The sequence below is a fragment of the Haliotis rubra genome, unplaced genomic scaffold (assembly GCF_003918875.1).
Source record: "Haliotis rubra isolate DU_JTF1 unplaced genomic scaffold, ASM391887v1 Scf1181, whole genome shotgun sequence".
Lineage (NCBI taxonomy): Eukaryota > Metazoa > Mollusca > Gastropoda > Lepetellida > Haliotidae > Haliotis > Haliotis rubra.
In genome coordinates this window covers 77613-94598 of record NW_025765094.1, presented here as the reverse complement: position 1 = coordinate 94598, position 16986 = coordinate 77613, and the positions used below count along the sequence as shown (strand labels likewise).

The following is a 16986-nucleotide window of genomic DNA, read 5'->3' as shown; positions in this document are numbered from 1 at the left end:
ATCTTAAGGAAGTATCGGACACGGTTATGAAGACTGACAATGCTGATTTCACGTTTGCCTTTCATAGCCCTGTCCTGACGTGACAGCATGCTTGACAAGAAATTTCCATGTTGCACGTGCAAGTGTTTTTTCTCAAGTTATTGCGTTTTCAAGTAACGTCAGTCTTGCGGTTACGTTTTGACGTTTTATTCCCTTTTCTCGTTTCATCTTTTTGATTAAACATTGAATTGTTCTGTGATAGTGCTCACGGGGTCATATTATTTTCGCCTTTTCTTAATTTTCCAATGGGTAACAAAACTATATAGTTGTGTGTGCTTTTTCAGTCCAAACATTTTTAACCACTGGCAGATGAAGTTAAACTTCAAAATGTTTTCATTTGTTATAATAGTGAAGTAAATCCATTTCGCCGGGTGACAGGCTTTGTATATTAACCGGGAGTTACCCACGCTAGGTGGCGCGGTTCTATTACGAAATATGTGCGTCCATCAGCATGAGCATCGAATAGTAGACTTCGCAGGGTTTGTGCAAAAACACTGGCATCTGGGTATATACTGTCACTGACGAGGTCTGAGCAATTTTGCATAGAGCTAAGACTCCTTCAGTGACAAAAACAATTCTTGGCACTATCTAAACGTTAAATGCCTCAATATGGTACACTATGATGTGGAATTTCGTAGCGGTACTGTAGTAGCTATCATAGAATTACTTCCCTTCGATCACTGTCAACATGGCAGCTTCCATTCGCTATGTTCCGTGCAAGACGTGCGGGTATCACAAGTCATTTTCAAGACATAAGTTTCACAGATTCTTCTCGAAAAAATGCCAGGTAGTTTCCTTTTAAAGCCAAAGAGACGTTTGTAACACTTACAATTACACTTGCTTCGCAATAAATACATTCACTGGCACATTGAGGGGGTGGGGGGTCCCCAACATCTCTCCTCCCATCCCATCCCCCCTTTGAAAATTCCTGGATCCACCTATGACATTGATGAAACAAGACATCCCAGATAACAGTCCCTCATTTCTCGCCTACATCGCCGTTAATGTTGTCATCGTTAAGGAGATTCCAAAGACTACGTGAATTCCACGGCCATACCAACCGGTCACCCAGCTAATTCCGTTGATGTTTGACATGATTGTCATCGTATCCCAATTGCCTAGATCGATGCTCATGATGTTGATCACTGGATTGCCTGGTCTCGATTATAAACAGATGTAGCGGCCATAAAATTTCCGAGTCCCGTGCTGGTATTCGAACCACAGACCTTCTAATCCAAAGTCGGACGCCTTGTCCACATGACCAAAGAGGTTAACCCGTCAGCAAGCTGGCAAGGTAAGGATGTCATCTGTGGGATGACTCCAAGCCCTGCTACACAGATCGTCTCCATGTAGCTGTATTACTGAGTGCGGAGTTGAACAACAATCAAACCAAACCAAGCCAATGATGTTTCCATAATATTTTCATACAACGCACCAGAAACACATCACGTCACTTCCTGGTAGATTGTATTGAAGCCCATGCACCATACTCGTAAGGAATGAAAACGGATTTACAGTCATCTCATTTATAGTTAACTTTTACAATGATGTGAGACAAATTGAAGACTAGAGCAACTGCTTCAGTTTTAAGCTTTTCTTTTTTTGTTTTGTTGGTTGGTTGTTGTTTTTGGGTTGTTGGTTTTTTTGGATGGGGAGTTGTTTTGTTTTCTGTTAGCTTTTGATTTGATTTTGTAATGTGTTCATTGCATTACTTACTGGGAAACAAGGATAAGTTGAGCACCGACCTGACAATTGACCCGTATTAGCATGTATGGGTGCCACCCACTGGCGCTTGCCATTGTTAGCGAAGGGGACCCAGGTTGTCCGTGATCAAGTGTAGTGTGACTTGCTACACCGACGTGAGAGTCTAATGAACAAGGCGTGTACAGCTACGTGTGGAATCAATTTCATCGTCATGCAATGCACGTACACTAGCCTACATCTGCTCTACCTTTCACAAACCAAATGGGTTGCTCATTGCCGTGCACCGCCTACTTCTCGTAAACACGTTCTCTATGCCGGTCCAACTTATCCTTGTTTGCCAGTAGTTACCAGTTATGTTTGCAATTCACTCATGTCAATCACGGTGAGTAACCGTCTGCATATAGTGAGTGATGTCACCAGTATTTACAGTGCCATGGTGCACTTGAATTAAGACTGGATTATGTAGTGACATATTCAACACTTCAAACCATGACTTACTCATAGAGACTGGCTGGTGGCAGGGCATTGCGAGGGAAGATCGTAAACTATACAACCAAAGTGGAATGGGAGATGAGTTTTATTACATCTTTAGATGTGAAGTTCTTCTCCCAACCAAATTATTGTATATTGAAACTAAATTAAACTAAAGTATATTATCAATACCCTAATGTATATAACTATTGTAACTTTTCAACACCTAAATGCACAAATAGATCTGAAATGCCTGTCTAAGTTCATGAATATTTTTCCAAATCCTGTTAAGAAATAGTTCCTAAGACGCAAGTATTATGTTTAATATATCTGTAGGTTGTTTTTAAGTGAATAAAGATTGATTGAGTGACACCTTCACTTACCATAATGAAAATTTAGATCTGAAACATGTCCAGATAAACAAATAAACACAACAGATCAGCAAGAGATGGAAAAACAGCAGCTCCAGTCATGTGTAAATACATTGCTATAAACACCGGAGTTTCTTCAGGGTGGAGTCGGGATGGAGAAGTGTCGTGGGGCTGGAGATACATGCCCAGATACAGTCCATGTCCAAGCTGTTCTCTGCCTCAGCTACGAAGTATGGAAGTCCAATAAACACACAAGTCTCCTTCTTTGATGCTGCCCTGCCTGGCACCCTGCCGGTGAGTAAATCCCAGACAATACCTGGCACCCTACCATCTTGCAGATCCCAGACACATGCCTGGCACCCTGCCGGTGAGTAAATCCCAGACAATACCTGGCATCCTACCATCTTGTAGATCCCAGACACATGCCTGGCACCCTGCCGGTGAGTAAATCCCAGACAATACCTGGCATCCTACCATCTTGTAGATCCCAGACACATGCCTGGCACCCTGCCGGTGAGTAAATCCCAGACAATACCTGGCACCCTACCATTGTGTAGATCCCAGACACATGCCTGGCACCCTGCCGGGTGAGTAAATCCCAGACAATACCTGGCATCCTACCATCTTGTAGATCCCAGACACATGCCTGGCACCCTGCCGTGAGTAAATCCCAGACAATACCTGGCACCCTACCATTGTGTAGATCCCAGACACATGCCTGGCACCCTGCGGGTGAGTAAATCCCAGACAATACCTGGCACCCTACCATTGTGTAGATCCCAGACACATGCCTGGCACCCTGCCGGTGAGTAAATCCCAGACAATACCTGGCACCCTACCATTGTGTAGATCCCAGACACATGCCTGGCACCCTGCCGGTGAGTAAATCCCAGACAATACCTGGCATCCTACCATTGTCTAGATCCCAGACACATGCCTGGCACCCTGCGGTGAGTAAATCCCAGACAATACCTGGCATCCTACCATCTTGTAGATCCCAGACACATGCCTGGCACCCTGCGGTGAGTAAATCCCAGACAATACCTGGCATCCTACCATCTTGTAGATCCCAGACACATGCCTGGCACCCTGCCGGTGAGTAAATCCCAGACAATACCTGGCACCCTACCATTGTCTAGATCCCAGACACATGCCTGGCACCCTGCCGGGTGAGTAAATCCCAGACAATACCTGGCATCCTACCATCTTGTAGATCCCAGACACATGCCTGGCACCCTGCGGTGAGTAAATCCCAGACAATACCTGGCATCCTACCATCTTGTAGATCCCAGACACATGCCTGGCACCCTGCCGGTGAGTAAATCCCAGACAATACCTGGCACCCTACCATTGTCTAGATCCCAGACACATGCCTGGCACCCTGCCGGTGAGTAAATCCCAGACAATACCTGGCACCCTACCATTGTGTAGATCCCAGACACATGCCTGGCACCCTGCCGGTGAGTAAATCCCAGACAATACCTTGCACCCTACCATCTTGTAGATCCCAGACACATGCCTGGCACCCTGCCCGGTGAGTAAATCCCAGACAATACCTGGCACCCTACCATCTCAGAGATCCCAGACACATGCCTGGCACCCTGCGGTGAGTAAATCCCAGACAATACCTGGCATCCTACCATCTTGTAGATCCCAGACACATGCCTGGCACCCTGCCGGTGAGTAAATCCCAGACAATACCTGGCACCCTACCATTGTGTAGATCCCAGACACATGCCTGGCACCCTGCGGTGAGTAAATCCCAGACAATACCTGGCATCCTACCATCTTGTAGATCCCAGACACATGCCTGGCACCCTGCCGGTGAGTAAATCCCAGACAATACCTGGCACCCTACCATTGTGTAGATCCCAGACACATGCCTGGCACCCTGCCGGTGAGTAAATCCCAGACAATACCTGGCACCCTACCATTGTGTAGATCCCAGACACATGCCTGGCACCCTGCCGGTGAGTAAATCCCAGACAATACCTGGCACCCTACCATTGTGTAGATCCCAGACACATGCCTGGCACCCTGCGGTGAGTAAATCCCAGACAATACCTGGCATCCTACCATCTTGTAGATCCCAGACACATGCCTGGCACCCTGCCGGTGAGTAAATCCCAGACAATACCTGGCACCCTACCATTGTGTAGATCCCAGACACATGCCTGGCACCCTGCCGGTGAGTAAATCCCAGACAATACCTGGCATCCTACCATCTTGTAGATCCCAGACACATGCCTGGCACCCTGCCGGTGAGTAAATCCCAGACAATACCTGGCACCCTACCATTGTGTAGATCCCAGACACATGCCTGGCACCCTGCCGGTGAGTAAATCCCAGACAATACCTGGCATCCTACCATCTTGTAGATCCCAGACACATGCCTGGCACCCTGCCGGTGAGTAAATCCCAGACAATACCTGGCACCCTACCATTGTGTAGATCCCAGACACATGCCTGGCACCCTGCGGTGAGTAAATCCCAGACAATACCTGGCATCCTACCATCTTGTAGATCCCAGACACATGCCTGGCACCCTGCCGGTGAGTAAATCCCAGACAATACCTGGCACCCTACCATTGTGTAGATCCCAGACACATGCCTGGCACCCTGCCGGTGAGTAAATCCCAGACAATACCTGGCATCCTACCATTGTCTAGATCCCAGACACATGCCTGGCACCCTGCCGGTGAGTAAATCCCAGACAATACCTGGCATCCTACCATCTTGTAGATCCCAGACACATGCCTGGCACCCTGCCGGTGAGTAAATCCCAGACAATACCTGGCATCCTACCATCTTGTAGATCCCAGACACATGCCTGGCACCCTGCCGGTGAGTAAATCCCAGACAATACCTGGCACCCTACCATTGTGTAGATCCCAGACACATGCCTGGCACCCTGCCGGTGAGTAAATCCCAGACAATACCTGGCATCCTACCATCTTGTAGATCCCAGACACATGCCTGGCACCCTGCCGCGGTGAGTAAATCCCAGACAATACCTGGCACCCTACCATTGTGTAGATCCCAGACACATGCCTGGCACCCTGCCGGTGAGTAAATCCCAGACAATACCTGGCATCCTACCATCTTGTAGATCCCAGACACATGCCTGGCACCCTGCCGGTGAGTAAATCCCAGACAATACCTGGCACCGTACCATTGTCTAGATCCCAGACAAAACATGGCACCATTGTTTAGATCCCAGACACATGCCTGGAATATGTCACCAATTACTGTAACAGGTGCTGGCTATTGAGGATCATGTGGTCACAGTGAGTGACATAGTACCCTAAATGGTTATACACTGTACCCCAGCAGAGATGATTGTCACTTAAGTTTTGTAGAACTGGATTGCATAATCCCGACTTCGTCATTGACAGCCAACTGATATGATACTGTAATATTGGTGACTGGACTCCCTCCATCCTTGTGTTGATGCCAGTATGTGTGTGGCAGGTCCTGAACCGAGAGTGTGTCGCCGCAGGTGTGCTCACAGCACTGGCCCTCAACTGTCACGTCAACCAAGTGTCCAAGTTTGACAGAAAACACTACTTCTATGCTGACCTTCCGGTAAGAAAAAACATTTAAATCTCAACATGTCCAAATGATTTTTATGAAATAATCATGATTGTTTCCTTATATTGGTCACACATGTGGGCATGACCCATTTGCCACGGTATCTTTATTTAACCATTTCTTTAACTTGGAGCCAACATTCTCTTGCTATTGACCCTGGAATTAGCCACCAATCAAACTGCCTCTTGAATGAGCGTTTGCATACATTTACAATGACAGCCTCATCTGAACATGTGGTAGCTGTACCTGATTCAGACAGGAGACTGTTGTTGTACAGACTACGGAAGTACAGTATCTGTATCTGAATCTACACTAGCGATACTGCTGCTAGTTTCAACTTTGACAGAGACTATGATGAGAGTATGGGGAAATAGGATTCAGTTGACAGTGTGGACATGTAATTACTATTGTAAAACACAGTGTAATATATTGTGCTGGCACAGGTTGGTAAATATGGTAAACAGTTTGTCCACAACATGAACAATATGTCTTCAGCCCATTCTTTGGCCCCAGCCTATACATTGCTTGAAAATATTATCAAATATTTACAACCTCACTCTCTGAATCCTGTTGATGAATTTGATGCCAAAGGGAAAAATACTGGTTTCCATGTTAGTATATGTGTCTCATCATGGTGTCTGTGTTAGTGTGTGTCTCTCATCATGGTGTCTGTTAGTGTGTGTGTCTCATCATGGTGTCTGTTAGTGTATATGTCTCATCATGGTGTCTGTGGCAGGCAGGCTACCAGATCACCCAGCAGCGACAACCCCTGGCAGTGGGTGGAGAGGTGGACTACATGACTGTGGAACCCAACAGGAAGCTACCCCCGACACAAAGGAAGGTCCGACTGATCCAGCTGCAGCTGGAACAAGACAGCGGGAAGAGTCTCCATGACCCCACAGGTCACATCAGTCTCATCGACCTCAACCGAGCAGGTACACGAACACACATCAGTCTCATCGACCTCAACCGAGCAGGTACACGAACACACATCAGTCTCATCGACCTCAACCGAGCAGGTACACGAACACACATCAGTCTCATCGACCTCAACCGAGCAGGTACACATGCACACTTCATTCTCATCGACCTCAACCGAGCAGGTACACAAACACACATCTGTCTCATCGACCTCAACCGAGCAGGTACACAAACACACACCAATATATACCGGTACATACGTCTGTGTCACTAACTTAGCACTGACATTGTTACACTACACTCAGTCCATGATCATCCAGGTGACAACCATGTGTTGGTTCCCTCAGAATAAACTACTTACCTGCTGGCTTTCATATGACTCTTTCTCATGCAGGTGTTGGTCTGATGGAGATTGTGACAGAGCCAGACTTCAACAATGGAGAAGATGCTGCAGCGTTTGTGAAGGAGCTGCAGCTGATACTGCAGACCCTGGGGACTTGTGATGGCAAGATGGCAGGTACAGGGGATGTCCCATATAGGTCGTGATGTATCATCATTAGTGATGTCTCATGTCATGGAATGATGTCTCATATCCTATAGTGATGTCTCATTTCCTTTTTGATGTCTTATGTCATAGAGTGATGTTTTATGTCGTGAAGTGATGTCTGATGTCAGGAGGTGATGTCTCGTGTCATGGAGTGATGTGGCATGTCATGAAATGATGTCTCATATCCTACAGTGATGTCTCATGTCATGAGGTGATGTCTCATGTCCTGAAGTGATGTCTCATGTCCTGAAGTGATGTCATGTCATGAGGTGATGTCTCATGTCCTGAAGTGATGTCTCATGTCCTGAAGTGATGTCTCATGTCCTGAAGTGATGTCATGTCCTGAAGTGATGTCATGTCCTGAGGTGATGTCTCATGTCATGAGGTGATGTCTCATGTCATGAGGTGATGTCTCATGTCATGGAGTGATGTCTCATGTCCCGAAGTGATGTGTCATGTCATGGAGTGATGTCATGTCATGAGGTGATGTCTCATGTCATGAAGTGACGTCTCATGTCCTGAAGTGATGTCATGTCATGGAGTGATGTCATGTCATGAGGTGATGTCTCATGTCATGAGGTGATGTCTCATGTCATGGAGTGATGTCATGTCATGAGGTGATGTCTCATGTCATGAGGTGATGTCTCATGTCCTGAAGTGATGTCTCATGTCCTGAAGTGATGTGTCATGTCCTGAAGTGATACGTCATGTCCTGCTGTGATGTGTTATATTGTGATGTCTCTCCTAACATCTGACCGCCTCCGTGGTGTAGTGGTTAGAGCATCCGCCCGGAGAGCGGAAGGTCGCGGGTTCGATTCCCGACAGCGTCATACCAAAAGACGTTAAAATATGGTACTTGTTGGTCCCTGCCTTGCTCTCGGCATTAATGGGTACAACAAGGACTGGTTGGCTCGGAGTCAGTATAATGTGTCTGAGTGGGGTATTCATGTTTCACTGCGGTATGGTATCTCAGTGAGCTAGCACTATAAAACCAGCTTAAGCCTGGGCTAGTACAAGCAGCCGCACATACACATACACACGCATGCACGCCGTCCTATGAGCGAAATATTCTCAAGCACGACGTTAAACCCGATTTCACCTCACCTCACGTCTCCTAACATCTTCATATCATATCATTATTGTCTCATCATGAAGTCATGTGTCTGATCTCACACCCTCATATCATGTATAGATATCTCATTTCACATCTCGCTGTACACCTTGCTATTACCAAGGTAATGTTGGTATGCCGTGTGTTGTAGAGGGCTCATTGCGAGTGGATGCCAACATCTCAGTACACAGGCCAGGAGAACCACTTGGGGTGAAGAGCGAGGTGAAGAATATCAACAGCACCAGGGGTGTCGCCAAGGCGATAAGTAAGTCATCTGCTGCATTCTATGTAATACACTGGGGTTATCATGGCTATACTTGGTAATTTACTGAATTGTATATACACTGGGGTTATCAGGGCTATACTTGGTAATTTACTGAATTGTATATACACTGGGGTTATCATGGCTATACTTGGCAATTTACTGAATTGTATATACACTGGGATTATCAGGGTTGTTATACATGGGGGTTATCACCGCAGTTGGTAAGTCATCAACTATACTGTATCAATCATATTATTTTCAGACTTTGAAATAAAACGTCACATCAGTGAACTGGAAGCTGGTCGCGAGATTGTCAATGAAACCAGGTCATTTGAATCTCACAGTGGGTGAGTCGGCCAGGGTGTTTCTCATCTCATCAGTCCATGTCACACTTTCTTCTCACAAGCACAAAGTTCTAACAAGGAAATCCCCATCTGGTAATGAGTACAAGGTACAAGACATACTTTGTAGTGTGTGGTAAAGCAATCTTCATGGGACCTTCACGTCCATGCATGGCATCCCCAAGATTATCCCGTGGTCTTGATAATATTACTCCCTGGTTTCCAATGATATTATGTTGACACAGAAAGACAGTTGCAATGAGAGACAAGGAGAGACTGATTGACTACCGCTTCATGCCAGAGCCAAACCTGCCTCCCCTTCATGTGTACTCAACCGTCCCAGACCAAACCAGGCCGCAGGTCATCCTCATAGACCAAGTACAGGCCACCATGCCGGAACTCCCTGCCCAAACGCGCTCACGTCTGCAGGAACAATATGGCCTCTCTTTGTCTGTGGTCCTTACTCTCATTGTAAGTGACCTGTGAAAGTCCGGGTTAGAATATTGATCTTCAGTAGCCCATGCTTGTCGTAAGAGGCGACTAACAGGATCGGGTGGTCAGGCTTGCTGACTTGGTTGACACATGTTATCGGTTCCCAATTGCGTAGATCGATGCTCATGCTGTTGATCCCTGGATTGTCTGGTCCAGACTCAATTATTTACAAACCGCTGCCATATAGCTGGAATATTGCTGAGTGCGGCGTAAAACTAAACTCACTCACTCACTTACTCATTGTAAGTAGTCAAATGTGATGGTCATGGACATACATGTGAAAAGTGTTTGAATGTAGTTAGGGAAGGTATGTATGTTTGGGTTTGGCAGGTAAGATGCCGGTTGATCCATGCCCCATCTGTGTGTAGTGCAACTGGTAGTGTCTGTAGTCAGGGCTGATGTGGACTTTCCTGCAGGATGTCCACGTACAGGTGTAAATCCAATGTCCTGCAGGATGTCCACGTACAGGTGTAAATCCAATGTCCTGCAGGATGTCCACGTAGAGGTGTAAATCCAATGTCCTGCAGGATGTCCACGTACAGGTGTAAATCCAATGTCCAGTAGAATGTCCACATACAGGTGTAAATCCAATGTCCTGCAGGATATCCACATACAGGTGTAAATCCAATGTCCAGTAGAATGTCCACATACAGGTGTAAATCCAATGTCCAGTAGGATGTCCACATACAGGTGTAAATTCAATGTCCAGTAGGATGTCCACATACAGGTGTAAATCAAATGTCCAGTAGAATGTCCACATACAGGTGTAAATCCAATGTCCAGTAGAATGTCCACATACAGAAAATCCAATCCCTGCAGGATGTCCACGTACAGGTGTAAATCCAATGTCCTGCAGAATGTCCACGTACAGGTGTAAATCCAATGTCCAGTAGGATGTCCACATACAGGTGTAAATCCAATGTCCAGTAGGATGTCCACATACAGGTGTAAATCCAATGTCCAGTAGAATGTCCATGTACAGGTGTAAATCCAATGTCCAGTAGAATGTCCACATACAAGTGTAAATCCAATGTCCAGTAGGATGTCCATGTACAGGTGTAAATCCAATGTCCAGTAGGATGTCCACATACAGATGTAAATCCAATGTCCAGTAGAATGTCCACATACAGGTGTAAATCCAATGTCCTGCAGGATGTCCACATACAGGTGTAAATCCAATGTCCAGTAGGATGTCCACATACAGGTGTAAATCCAATGTCCAGTAGGATGTCCACATACAGGTGTGAATCCTTTAAGAGATGTGTGTTTGAAATACAAATGGTGATAAAAGAAGACACTGGCAACTAGATATATTCTAGATGTGCCAGCCTGTAGTTCCACGTTGTGAACTTATGAAGCAGGGTTATGGTTGGTGGCACTTAATGCTGTCATCACTGGTTGCAGAATGAAAGGATGGTGTCCTACTTTGAGACTGTGATGAAAGAGAAGACTCGAGACGCCAAGTCTGTGGCCAACCTGCTTGTCAACGAACTGCTTGGACAGCTCAACTCACTGTCACGGACCTTCCCCGACAGGTATCCTTTTGTAAACTGTATATGACACATCTGAAGGCTCTCAGCAAAAACATAGGAATCTCTTTGAATGTATTTCATGGGTCTTGTCTAAATAAGACACCTGTGAAGATCCGGGTTAGAATTGATCTTCAGTAAGCCATGCTTGTCATAAGAGGCGACTAATGGGATTCGGTAATCAGGCTCGCTGACTTGGTTGACACATGTCATCATTTCCCAGTTGCGTAGATTGATGCTCATGCTGTTGATCACTGAATTGTCTGGTCCAGACTGGATTATTTACAGACTGCCGCCATATAGCTGGAATATTGCTGTAGAATAAAACTCACCAACTTACATCAGACTCAGGACACAGTACATGTCAGCACTGAGGTCACTTGAAGTATGGGATCAGATGAGCTGCTTTTGGTGCACAGTGTTTATATACTACTGAAGACCAAGAAAATAATCAGTTAGCTTTTGTTGTGACGTAGATATTGTCAGATTTGAACTTATTCCTCATAAGTGGCTGAGAATCTTTATATGACATATACTTTTAAATATACATGTATTTAACAATTTCAGTAATGTTACAGTTTTTTGCTAAGATGTGTAACACAGGACAGAACTGTGTTTCATGTTGTATGTAACACAGGACAGGACTGTTTCTCATGTTGTGTGTAACCCAGGACAGAACTGTTTCTCATGTTGTGTGTAACACAGGACAGGACTGTTTCTCATGTTGTGTGTAACCCAGGACAGGACTGTTTCTCATGTTGTGTTGCGTTCTTTCAGCCCCATTTCTACAGAACAGTTTGGAGAGTTGTACGACATGTTCCAGAGAAGAGAGGTGTCGTTTGACATCGTGAGGAAGGTGTGTAGTGCTGGTGTAGTTTCCGTGGCTACAACTACAGTCAGTGTGAGATGTCAGCAATACTGCACGTGTGTCAGGTCACTGTAGCCATGGAAACAGTTCTCAGCTCAACAGCTGGCCTCTCTAAACAGGCTTCTTGTCTCCAGGTTTCCAGCAATGGTGATTGAATAGTTCCAGGACTGGCAAATTGATACATTGATGGCCTGAGAGACTTGTTTAATTTGTACAACATTTATACACATATACTGACACACCCAATCACCTCTAAAAACTGAGCTTGTCTGTTTTCCGTAACTATTCAAAGAGGTACTTTGTTTTACCAGCATGTTTCAGTAAAATTTACATAGAAAAGCCTATTTTTAGGTGGAGAAAATAATTCCAGGATTAAGGAGCAGTCAAGGCAGTGGTAAAAAATGTTAAAATGTCAATATTGTTTACGTTTGCATGCTTAATTAAAGGCATACATCAGGGAAGCAGCTTGACCTTAATCATAATACAAGTATTGTGTACCTATATGTTGATTACAGTCACTATAGTGTTATATGTTTGGGCAGGTGTTGGTCGAGATGTGTCTGCAACCCTATAGTGTTGTATGTTTGGGCAGGTCTTGGGCGTGATGTGTCTGCAACCCTATAGTGTTGTATGTTTGGGTAGGTGTTGGGCGTGTTGTGTCTGCAACCCTATAGTGTTGTGTGTTTGGGCAGGTGTTGGGCGTGATGTGTCTGCAACCCTATAGTGTTGTATATTTGGGTAGGTGTTGGGCGAGATGAGTCTGCAACCCAATAGTGTTGTATAGGTATGTCAGCTATGTCAGGTATGTCAGGTCTGACAGCTATGTCAGCTATGTCAGGTCTGACAGGTATGTCAGCTATGTGAGGTCTGACAGGTATGTCAGGTCTGACAGGTATGTCAGCTATGACAGGTATGTCAGCTATGTGAGGTCTGACAGGTATGTCAGCTATGTCAGGTCTGACAGGTATGTCAGCTATGTCAGGTCTGACAGGTATGTCAGGTCAGACAGCTATGTCAGGTGTTGGGCGTGATGAGTCTGCAACCCTATAGTGTTGTATGTTTGGGCAGGTGTTGGGCGTGATGTGTCTGCAACCCTATAGTGTTGTATGTTTGGGCAGGTGTTGGGCGTGATGTGTCTGCAACCCTATAGTGTTGTATGGTTGGGCAGGTGTTGGGCGTGATGTGTCTGCAACCCTATAGTGTTGTATGGTTGGGCAGGTGTTGGGCGTGATGTGTCTGCAACCCTATAGTGTTGTATGGTTGGGCGTGATGTGTCTGCAACCCTACAGTGTTTTATGTTTGGGCAGGTGTTGGGCGTGATGTGTCTGCAACTCTATAGTGTTGTATGGTTGGGCAGGTGTTGGCCGAGATGAGTCTGCAACCCTATAGTGTTGTATGTTTGGGCAGGTGTTGGGCGTGATGTGTCTGCAACCCTATAGTATTGTATGTTTGGGCAGGTGTTGGGCGATGTGTCTGCAACCCTATAGTATTGTATGTTTGGGCAGGTGTTGGGTGATGTGTCTGCAACCCTATAGTGTTGTATGTTTGGTAGGTGTTACGCGTGATGTGTCTGCAACCCTACAGTGTTGTATGTTTGGGCAGGTGTTGGGGGCGATGATGTGTCTGCAACCCTACAGTGTTGTATGTTTGGGCAGGTGTTGGGCGTGATGTGTCTGCAACCCTATAGTGTTGTATATTTGGGCAGGTGTTGGGCGTGATGTGTCTGCAACCCTATAGTGTTGTATGTTTGGGCAGGTGTTGGGCGTGATGTGTCTGCAACCCTATAGTGTTGTATGTTTGGGCAGGTGTTGGGCGTGATGTGTCTGCAACCCTATAGTGTTGTATGGTTGGTGCTGATGTCTGCAACCCTATAGTGTTGTATGGTTGGGCAGGTGTTGGGCGTGATGTGTCTGCAACCCTACAGTGTTATATGTTTGGGCAGGTGTTGGGCGTGATGTGTCTGCAACCCTATAGTGTTGTATGTTTGGGCAGGTGTTGGGCGAGATGAGTCTGCACCCCGACAGCAACCCCCGGAGGATTGTGACGGCCAATGACTGGTTCCAGATACAGGACGTGGACAGACTCACACCAGCATGTGAAGAAGCGGTTCAGCAACAGCAACGATCTGTGAGTCTCATCTCTTCACATATCATTACTTGGACCAATGAGGGAGGGACAATAACAACCTCCCTGCCATCATTCCTTCAACTGCTCAACCCTAATCCCGGTATTTTGGTAAATATCACACTACAAAGTTCCAGACGACCTTTTCACTGTCAGACATCCCAACCAGGAGTTGAACTGTTGGACAGATCAAACCAGTGTCATCACCTGGCATTCCTTTGACATTTGCCCACTCGCCCACTATCCTGCCCCCCATCTATGTCAGCTATGTGAGTGAGTTTAGTTTTACGCCGCACTCAGCAATATTCCAGCTCTATGGCGGCAGTCTGTAAATAATCGAGTCTGGACCAGACAATTCAGTGATCAACAGCATGGGCATCTGCGCAATTGGGAACCGATGACATGTGTCAACCAAGTCAGCGAGCCTGACCACCCAATTCCGTTGGTCGCCTCTTACAACAAGCATGGGTTACTGAAGATCAATTTTAACCCGGACCTTCACAGGTATGTCAGCTATGTCAGCTATGTCAGGTATGTTAGCTATGCCAGGTATGTCAGCTATGTCAGGTCTGACAGGTATGTCAGCTATGCCAGGTATGTCAGCTATGTCAGGTCTGACAGGTATGTCAGCTATGTCAGGTCTGACAGGTATGTCAGCTATGTCAGGTCTGACAGGTATGTTAGCTATGTCAGATCTGACAGGTATGTTAGCTATGCCAGGTATGTCAGCTATGTCAGGTCTGACAGCTATGTCAGCTATGCCAGGTATGTCAGCTATGTCAGGTATGTCAGGTATGTCAGCTATGTCAGATCTGACAGGTATGTCAGCTATGTCAGGTCTGACAGGTATGTCAGCTATGTCAGGTCTGACAGGTATGTCAGCTATGCCAGGTCTGACAGGTATGTCAGCTATGTCAGGTCTGCCACAGCTATGTCAGATCTGACAGGTATGTTAGCTATGCCAGGTATGTCAGCTATGTGAGGTCTGACAGGTATGTCAGCTATGCCAGGTCAGACAGGTATGTCAGCTATGTCAGGTCTGACAGGTATGTCAGCTATTTTTTTGGTGTCTGGCGTGATCAAGGCTGGAAGTATGGATAACATGAATGAGACGGGCAGATTCTCCTAGCTTTTGGAGAAAATCTAGCTCTGAAGTTTCAAAGTAGAGGCCCAAGGAGATTTTTCTCATGAATTCTTTATAGAATGATAGCTCTGAAGTTTCAAAGTGAACAATACCAAATGTCTTCAATATGAATAGTCTGACACCTCACATAACAAATTCATGTGGTTTTCTCAGTATTTGGGTCATGCAGGGCATGGATCATATAGTTGTTAAAGGCTTTGGACTTGGCTTGGCAAAGTTGTGGCCCTTAGGAGTGCTGGTAATGTATGATAAGGGTTGGAATCTTTTCTTTCGTGGATGATGTTGCTCCATTTGTGGCTTTGTTCCAACACCAAGCTGACAAGGCGTGACATAACTGGAATACTGGTCAATGTAGCTTTCAACCTAACTAACGCACCGTCATGTATCTGTAGCTGGGCAAAAGGACCCTGATATTACCATGTAGTTTGTTTCGTAGTGGTGAGGGGCCTTTAACAATCCTTGTTGTGGTTTACAGGTGGAGGAATACAAGCGGGGGAACTACAAGTCGATCAGGAGACTGGTGAACCACGTGCAGAGGAACATGGAACATCGCGCTGACCCAGTGGTGGTCATACAAATACTGAAGAACTTGATGGACTGATGGATTGTTACATGGAATAAACTATACATTCACACCTGTCTGTTATAGCTATAAGAGGGGAATATGGGGAACCACCCTCTGACCAAATTGAAAGACTTTTTGCATAGTTATGGAAGTACAGTGAAAAAGATTTCCGACAAACTACATGTATCTGCATACTGTGGTGTGCTGAGAACTTCTCAGCTTCCTTAATAATGCCATACAGAAGTACAAACTTGATGTGGTTTTCGTAGTTGCTCATTTGGTATTCAGTTGTACAGGAGAATTGTTTTAAGTGTAAACATATCACACTAGTGCACTATAACCAACTTTTGTGATATGTCAAGCAGGAACAAAAAAGGCAAGAAAAGGAAAGCCTCCTTCTTTCCCATACACCAGAGAAGCTAAGAAGTTCAACCTCAACATCTTCACTCTAAAGACATTCCTGATGGCCTGAGTCTATCAATAGACAATATACAGCCAAATGTATCCCATTGGTTTTAGATTGCAGTGTCAGCTACACCGTCTTGACATCACGCTTTCATTTAACCAATGTCGAAGAAGTAGTAAAACTATTAGGAAAGGGTACCACAAAACCGTGCACTTTCATATTACACAGATGATAAGCACTAAAATATGAAAAAGAGAATGTGTGATAATACTACTAACCTACAAAAACAAGACACTTGCTGATGTAACTGCATTTAAAACATGTACTGTGTGATAGCCTGACATTTTTAAAACATAATTATGTAAACACCAAGCAGATCTACACAGCAAACATGCAACAAATGAATGTGAATAACACCAGCCTCTGAATGAGTTAAACACTTCGACCCTGTCAATGTTTTGCTTGCAACAGAAGGCAGTGTATTGAGGTATCGGAAA

At 45.6% G+C, this 16986-nt stretch overlaps 1 protein-coding gene across 4 annotated transcripts; it reads left to right on the top strand.

Annotated features, from left to right (window-relative positions):
* The first annotated feature begins 458 nt into the window (after window positions 1-458).
* Window positions 459-16153, top strand: LOC124259709 (glutamyl-tRNA(Gln) amidotransferase subunit B, mitochondrial-like). Of its 4 annotated transcripts, none has more exons than XM_046693907.1 (12): window positions 459-518; window positions 2726-2879; window positions 6057-6170; window positions 6913-7111; window positions 7492-7614; window positions 8907-9020; window positions 9283-9367; window positions 9607-9832; window positions 11258-11388; window positions 12160-12238; window positions 14243-14377; window positions 15994-16153. In XM_046693907.1, the coding sequence occupies exons 1-12, from the start codon at window positions 475-477 to the stop codon at window positions 16117-16119; spliced, it is 1530 nt and encodes a 509-aa protein (XP_046549863.1). In that variant the 5' UTR covers window positions 459-474; the 3' UTR covers window positions 16120-16153. The 4 variants fall into 4 exon arrangements, 3 of the variants coding, with proteins under 3 accessions (XP_046549863.1, XP_046549858.1, XP_046549870.1); XM_046693902.1 differs by lacking the exon at window positions 459-518 and adding an exon at window positions 712-826; XR_006893903.1 differs by lacking the exons at window positions 459-518; window positions 12160-12238 and adding an exon at window positions 712-826.
* The last annotated feature ends 833 nt before the right edge of the window (window positions 16154-16986 follow it).

What these genes read in the sequence shown, in the direction of transcription:
- LOC124259709 (XM_046693902.1), top strand. Translation starts at nt 747, where the DNA reads ATGTTCCGTGCAAGACGTGCGGGTATCACAAGTCATTTTCAAGACATA. An exon ending in TCATTTGAATCTCACAGTGG is followed by an intron (nt 9,368 to 9,606) that starts GTGAGTCGGCCA and finishes ATGTTGACACAG; the next exon opens with AAAGACAGTTGCAATGAGAG. An exon ending in TCACGGACCTTCCCCGACAG is followed by an intron (nt 11,389 to 12,159) that starts GTATCCTTTTGT and finishes GCGTTCTTTCAG; the next exon opens with CCCCATTTCTACAGAACAGT.